Here is a 7,984-nt window from a genome sequence, read left to right as displayed (position 1 = left end):
AAATTACAATCTCTTACGGAAATCTCTTACGTATTTCATTGTAATTCTTGTGGTTGCTTACATAATATAATAATATTCACAAAATAATTAAGTAAAAAAATTATAGTATTTTTCACTTTTAGTGTACTATTGAGAAATTTTAATGAGTTTTTGTTTAAAGTTTATAACTATTTACTTTTCAGCATTTTTATTGTGATTTTTTTACTTTAATGTTAAAAAGTAGAAAAAATCGGTATGATATTTTAATATCATAAAGTACAGGACCAACACTACGCGACGCGCCGCGAGCTACAAGGAACTGTCACAATTTGCTTTCATCTTAGTTATAGCGAAAACAACCATTAATATTCTTAAGCTACTATAGTAAGTAATTGTAGTTTGTAGAACTATGAAAATAATTCATTTACAATAAGCCTCAAAAACTACTTAAAATGTAATATTTTAGATGCGACAAAAAAGAGTTTAGAAATGGACCAACAATATTCATTGTCTTGGAATAATTTCCACGGAAACCTGAGCAGGGGATTCGCCGGTTTATTAGGCAATGGTGAATTTGTTGATGTAACGATTGCTGTCGAAGGGCATTTGCTGCAAGCACATAAAGTTATTCTATCAATATGCTCACCATATTTCAAAAAAATGTTCCAATTGAATCCATGTCAGCATCCTATTGGTATGTATATAACATATATATTCATCTTCTTAATAATCTCTATTCTGTTTGTCATATAGAGTGTGCTTTTAATTTTAACTCACAAATATACAATTTTACAGTAGTTTTAAGAGATGTCACTCATAAAGCCATGAGAGATTTATTACAATTCATGTATCATGGTGAAGTAAGTGTGAAAAGAGAAGATCTCACTAGTTTTATTGGTACAGCTGAAGTTCTGCAAATAAAAGGATTAACAACTAAAGAGGTAAGCAAATAAGATTATGTATACATGTGTATTCCATAAATTATTACTTATTATATTTTAAATATAAGTGACTTAAAAAATCATTTCAAACACAGTTTTATAATGTGCAATATGATTTTTATTATATTATAAGTATCATATATATTCACATATCTATATTTTTTAAAGCTAATTAAGTGGTTTGTAAAATAAAATATAAAATCATTAGTTTGATATCATTATATTTTATTGCAATTTATTTCTTTAAATAAAATTGTGTTCAGAGATTTGTATTGTGTGTGCAATAAATATGGTAAACAACTGGCCGCAATATCTATCCATTAAATAGGTTTTGGAAGTAAGAGCAACAAACATCCATATGTCATCACAAACTGTTCCTTTTATTATATTAGCTGAAATTCTATGTGTTTTAAGTATTCATTAATTGGTTATAATAGCATATTTCATTACTTTACATTTGAATCTAATAAAACATGAAATTAAATTAAAATTGAGCAATAATGAACAATAATAAAAAAAAAATTTTGAAAGCCTGTTTTGTAAATATTATGATGTGGCTGTTTGATATGTTAATATATTTTCAACAATTTCAGATAGTTTTATACTTAAAGCACAAATTAACTTTTTTTTTTTTCATTTTTATTGCCTTTTATAATATTTAATATTTATCACATAAACATGAAAAAGTTAAAAGTTTGGTGAACATATTTCAGTCACTGCATAATAGATTACTAAAATATGTATACTATACAAAGATGAGTTTAGTTTAAATTAAAATCGTTAACAATATTAACTTGTCTCATATTTTTATATTTTACAGACTGATGAAGAGGTGTTTGATACAGAAAAGGAATCAACAAAACAAAGCCTAGGACCTCAAAATGATAGTCCTGATGCTGAATCATACACTTCAGACATTTATGACCCAAACATCAATGAAGTAACAGACAACAATGAAGATTTAATTAAGAAAAGACAGTTATTAGAAAAAATACACAGGCTGAGTAGTTTGAAACGAAAATCTGATGAATTTTTACAAAAAAACTATTACAGTGATCCTATCACAGAGAAAAGAGCAAAAATTGCTGATAAAAAACTGTACAAAGTGAATAATCATTTGTTGCAAAGCGGCAATTATGAAAACAAGAATGTATATGATAACAATCCTACAGAAGTAACTAATACATTAAATCAAATTCAAAATTCTGGTTCTGATAAGGAACTATCAGATGGTGGTCAAAATCCAGCTGCCGATAATACCATAGAATTAAAAACTGAGTGTGATGACAGCGATATCACAGTCATTGATCCGGCTGTTTGCACAACAAAAGACTTCAGTTGTTCCAGAGACGGTAAAAAAGGATTATCAATACCATTGGAATATCAATCACCGCAGGAAAGTGAGTATTTTACTCTCGTATTACATAACACAATCTTATAATTTTATTTTATTTTCCTTTTTCTTGACACCATTAATTTTTCATGAGAATCATCATATTTTTGTTTCGCTTTTGTACTAACGCTTTTCATTTTATAAAGGAATAGCGATTGTGTTGAAAATGCAATCATTTGTTAATTTCACTAGCACATGTTGTTTTCTGTTGCAAATCCTTCATGCTATGAAAACACGATGGCATTTTCAACATTGTCAAGTTCCCTTTTAAATTTGTTGAATTGTGAAATTATATTGAAAATGCCAATCGTGATTTCAGATGAACCGGTACACGGTTTGAACGCATTTTTTATGGATCTCAAAAACTTAGTTAATGGCAAAATTAATAACACTTTGAGGAGTGAGGAATTTCCGAGACATTCCCTAGAACATCGTCTTATTACAATACCACAAAAGGAAGATGGGAAAAAGAAATATCCCCAAAGATCGTGTAGACTTTGTTGGCGGCTAGGCAAACGGCGTGATACTAGATTTATGTGTAGTGCTTGTGAATTACCATTTTGCAAAACTCCATGTTTTGAAATTCATTTTAATGATATGTTTAAGGCACCTCATATGCAAGGAGATTATTATGCAACTTGAGTAAATTAAAGGCTTTTTGTTTTAAGATGTCTTTATAGGTGTTAGTTAGAGTTAAAGTATATTTTTGTAATCACAAGTGATAGTAAGTACTTCTCATGAGAAACATAGAATCAAAGATTCAATCTAGCGTGGGACCAAAACGAAGAAAGGTTATATTTTTGTACGACACTAAATTTAAAGAAGTTGTTACTAAAAAGATGTTACAATTTGTAAGAGTTATATTTGCACAAAAAATATTGGTAAGCTGTGATACTTAGAAACTATCTGTGCCAATATATTTTTAAACTGATATTTCCTAAAAGTGCCATCATTTTTCTGCCATACATTCAAAAGACTTTATTGCTCATATTCTAGTCTATTTATTATATTTAATATAAGATAAACATAAGATACTCGAAATTATTTTTGTAAAAGTTACACAATTTCCCTGTGACGTATATTGATCTCTGTATTGGTGATGACTTTGTGATGAAGCTAAATTATATTTACATTCCAAATTAAATAGCCTTATTTGGCTATGGTCCAGTTTTTGATACAAATGATATGTGAATTATTATTTATCGTAATTCTTGTGTGATGTTTAACATATGCTTGAGTGTTTTAATGGACATTAAAAAACTGTATTCAAAACAATCTTTAATTTCCTCCTTTGCAACCATATTTCAATAAAACTAATATTATTTTATAATTATAAGCAAGAAGAACCAATAATTTTTTGATTTTTAATCTCATCTATTACAGATGCTCTGTCACTTGTCATGAATGGATCTTGCGAACTGCCAGTACGATACAAATATATATACAGCAGGAAAGGACACAAACAACTCGTACATATGAACTTTGTGTATACCAAGCATTCAACAACGCACGGTAAAACGTCATGGAGATGCGTTCAATACTTCTCACTGAATAGATGTCCGGCGACGGTGGAAACTATTGATTCCATGATATACGCCGTCAATCACCAACATAACCATGAAGATTGCTATGAAAAATTATCGAGAAATAACATATATGAAATGAATGTATCAGCCAAATAAATTATGCACCAATATAACGAGATTACAGATACTGGTATGATCACATGATAGCCTAACACTTGAGACAGTGAAAAAACTTGGGAATTACAGTAAAACCCTTACATATCTTTAAAATTGTGCCAAAACACATGGTATCCCATTTAATATTGCAAGAATCGTTATGTACATACTAATTAATATATAAAAGTGTAAAGTTCCTATATTTTTCTTTAAGTATATTATAATGAGTAGTGTAACATGGAATCTATTGTATCGTAAACAATTAATATATTAACTATTTGTAAATATTCAAAAAAAAAAAATTACTCATCACTCAAACGTCATATTTAAGTCCATGTCCTATATATAAAGATCTAGTCATTGAACCGACATTAAAATAAAGAAGTAATAAAGTAGACTGTAAATAAAATGTAAAAAAATTTAATTATATAATGTATTTACATGTATTATTTTAATAAATAACTACGTTTTTAACAATTTCATAGGTGCTGTATTATTTTTAGCCAACATCGCAGCCATTCTCTTCCTAGGTCTATGTTTTTTGTTAAAACCCACTCCTGAAATGAATTAAATATAAATAATATTTAATAATTTAAACGACAAATGATATACATATTTTTATTGAATTCATACTTACGAATATCAACATCTGGCTTCTCTTTTAAACCAAACGACTTCGCTACACTATCTAAATCCATATTGAGTAAATTAAAGACATGTTTTAATTTCTTCACTTCAAATGCCCTTGTATATCCTTCAAAAGCTTCGATTGCAAGATTATGGAATTCCGAGTCTTTCATAGCGACCTCTATCTAAAAATATATTCTGCTATAAAAGTTATGAACATATAGGTACATTTATGGAATTGTCTTAGTCATTTTAGAAATTATAGAGAAAAAATCGTCATTTTTATTATCTCATTATTGACAATTGATGTTATAATATTGAAATTACCTAATCATTATCAAATACCTTAGACTGCAGATCGCTGTACTTATTCCATAATTCATATTTGTCTAAATAGATTTTAGCATTTCGCAAATAATTAACAAATTCACTCTCTTCTGGTCTCAATAACAATACTGCTCGTCCCTCAGCACCTAAACCTCTCGCTGTTCTGCCAACTCTATGAATATACTCCTAAAATTTAAATTAAAAAAAAATTAATGAAAAATAAATCGGACAATATTTAAAATACTACCTAATATTCTAATGTTTTATTTAAGATTTGATATAGATAACAGATGAGAAATTGTAATCTTGTATTGTCTGTTGTATTTTTTTAAAGTGAAACTAATTATATATAACATATATAATAATTTGAAATTTTATATTTCTATCAATAACACAGTTCAAAACTTTTTTTAAAAAACAAACTATAAATTATGTTTTTAAAAATGTCTCTTAGAATTTCGTCACATCTACAAGAAATAGGTGGATGGGAATTTTTATATGGGCATAAATTGTATGTAATCAATAAAATAAAAAAAGTATATATAATTACATTAGTATCAGCAGGTGGATCAAACTGAACAATCCAATTAACTTCTGGTATGTCCAGTCCTCTTGCAGCTAAATCTGTGCAAAACAAGGCCATTTTTTGTGCATTATAAAATTTGTTTATAGTGTCAGTTCTGTCTGACTGGTTCATTTTTCCCTGAAACAAAACGATAGTAAATTATAATAAATAAGCTATAATATATAGTGAAATAAATGAAAACGAAATTTCTTATATGAACTCACATGTATACAAAGCACCGACATATCACAGTATTTATAAAAAAATTCATAATGAAATATAACAGATTTACAACTTGAAAAGAAGATCATTACTTTTGAATTTTGTGTCTTCTTTAAAAGCTTGTGTAGCCAATGTAGACGATATTCAGTTTCACAGATAACATAACTGAAATAAACAAAAAAGGTTTAAGATTTCTAACATTGTGTTTCTTATGTTCATGTATATTGTATTCAATAACACAAATGAAATAAGTTGTAAATAAATATTTTAAACCATTCATATAATTCAATTCTAAATAAAATTCTATTAATTTAAATTAATACATATTTCTCATTAATATATACCCTTGCTTGAGCCCTTCAACTGTAGCCTTATAATCATCTTCATTTGTGTTAATTAAATGTACATCATCACACATAGCCGTTTTTATTAAATTATCTGTTGCCGCTGACTGTGTTGCACTAAACAACATTGTCTGTCTATTTTCTAAAACAATTATGTGTTTAGAATTAAAATATGGTTTCCAGTACAGATAATAGGTTGATAATTACTTAATGAACCTCTTTTACTAATATGCTTTCTACTATTATTATAGCAATCTAGTTAACTAACAATTTACAAGCAGAGACAAAAAGAAACATATGTATCGAGTTTCTGATAAAATGCTTGTAAAGAAACTTACTTGGAAGTCTATTAACAATCTGCTTTATGTCTTCTTCAAAACCAAATTGGAATATTTTATCTGCCTCGTCTAATACCAGACACTTAACACTGCTATAGTCAAACTCTTTTGTTCTCATATGATCATATAATCTTCCAGGGGTTGCAACTACTATGTGGATACCTTAAAAATTAAAAAATGTATTTTAGTTATAATGAAATAAATCTATAATACAGAAAACATTTTAAAGTTTTGAGTATCTGCAAAAAAGTATTATTATATATTTTAATTGATATACATATTTTAATTTTTGTTGGAAATAAATAATACCTTTTGACAGTTCAGAGCTCTGTTTTTTTCTGTTTTCTCCGCCAATAACTAATAGAGAAGTCATTAACTCATGATGTGTGATTATTTCTTGTAGTACTGTGAAAGTCTGTATCGCTAGTTCCCTTGTTGGTGATACTATTATAGCTAGAGTTCCTAGAATATAAGAAATTAATATATTTTTCAAATTAAAGCAAGTAATGATAAAATAGTTTTACTAACTTTGAGTAGTAAAATAATTGAGCAAATTTTCTTCTTTGTGATGACTATGTCATATGTTATTTACCTTTCTGGTGTTCTTTTATAAGACTAGAAACTAACTCCACTACTGGTATTAAGAATGCCAAAGTTTTTCCAGAACCAGTTTTAGCAGTTGCTACTACATCTTTTCCGTCTAAAGCCTTTGGTAAAACTTCAGCCTGTATATCAGTCATTGTTTTAAATCCCATTTCTTTAATAGCACTTAACGTTTCCTTGGATATTTTATTTTTATACATTTTAAATTTTGGATTTTCCTTAGAATTATCCATATTTCGAAATATCAAGTATTCTCCAGTAATTAATTTTTAAAATGTTCAATAATCCCCGATTATTTAAACGTTTTTATACTTTATTTTTCAAGACTTCCAGATAGCTTTAGGTTTTGACATTTAGGTACACCACAAGGTAATGACATATCACACATGGTTTGCTTAATCAAAGTTATATTAATATATAAGAATAAATGGTATCCTTTCTAATTATTATTGTTGAACTAAGGAAACTATATATATGTTTTTATTATATTTTGTAATCTTACTCTTTAGCAATCAATCAGCAATTTGAGAGAAATGATTTCCTTAAATCATGAAAATTACATGGTAAGCCCAATAATATAAATAAAAGTATCGTAGAGTACAATAACTTTATTTTTTTCCAAAATCTGAGTCTCTTAAAATAATATCTTTCACTTAATAATGATCAGAAACGTCCTATCTATATATTATTCCAATAAAATCAATCTATCATTTTTAGATATTTTACGATATTTTAAAATCATATGTAATCTTGAAACTTTAAGTATTTCAGTAAGTTTTAATCGGTGATTCCAGCTGCCTCCCCAACGAAAATATATATATATTTTTTAAACCATTGAATTTATAACCGAAAGGTTGCAAAAGTATTCTGAAAACAAATAAAAATATATAATAATTTTATAAGGGATACTTTTTTTTTCGTAATTGTTCTTTAACTCACGACTTCTAGTTCCACAGTTAACAC

The 7,984-nt window shown here is 27.5% G+C and overlaps 2 protein-coding genes across 3 annotated transcripts; one reads left to right on the top strand and one right to left on the bottom strand.

Moving 5' to 3' along the window:
- Positions 1–241: 241 nt before the first annotated feature.
- LOC116769008 (zinc finger and BTB domain-containing protein 43-like) lies at positions 242–4,477 on the top strand. Of its 2 annotated transcripts, none has more exons than XM_032659979.2 (5): positions 242–363; positions 446–673; positions 775–920; positions 1,741–2,320; positions 3,697–4,477. In XM_032659979.2, the coding sequence occupies exons 2-5, from the start codon at positions 469–471 to the stop codon at positions 3,993–3,995; spliced, it is 1,230 nt and encodes a 409-aa protein (XP_032515870.2). In that variant the 5' UTR covers positions 242–363; positions 446–468; the 3' UTR covers positions 3,996–4,477. The 2 variants fall into 2 exon arrangements, with proteins under 2 accessions (XP_032515870.2, XP_032515869.2); XM_032659978.2 differs by lacking the exon at positions 3,697–4,477 and adding an exon at positions 2,633–3,675.
- LOC116769251 (probable ATP-dependent RNA helicase pitchoune) lies at positions 4,400–7,458 on the bottom strand. The gene is made up of 9 exons (XM_061529479.1): positions 7,011–7,458; positions 6,728–6,880; positions 6,419–6,580; positions 6,081–6,222; positions 5,739–5,901; positions 5,500–5,652; positions 4,968–5,135; positions 4,633–4,807; positions 4,400–4,552 (listed from the first exon to the last, which is right to left on the bottom strand). Exons 1-9 carry the CDS (start codon positions 7,252–7,254, stop codon positions 4,458–4,460), a joined length of 1,455 nt encoding a protein of 484 aa, XP_061385463.1. The 5' UTR covers positions 7,255–7,458; the 3' UTR covers positions 4,400–4,457.
- Between the last annotated feature and the right edge of the window lie 526 nt (positions 7,459–7,984).

Source organism: Danaus plexippus, chromosome 5 (assembly GCF_018135715.1).
Source record: "Danaus plexippus chromosome 5, MEX_DaPlex, whole genome shotgun sequence".
Lineage (NCBI taxonomy): Eukaryota > Metazoa > Arthropoda > Insecta > Lepidoptera > Nymphalidae > Danaus > Danaus plexippus.
This window is presented reverse-complemented; position numbering and strand designations above follow the sequence as displayed.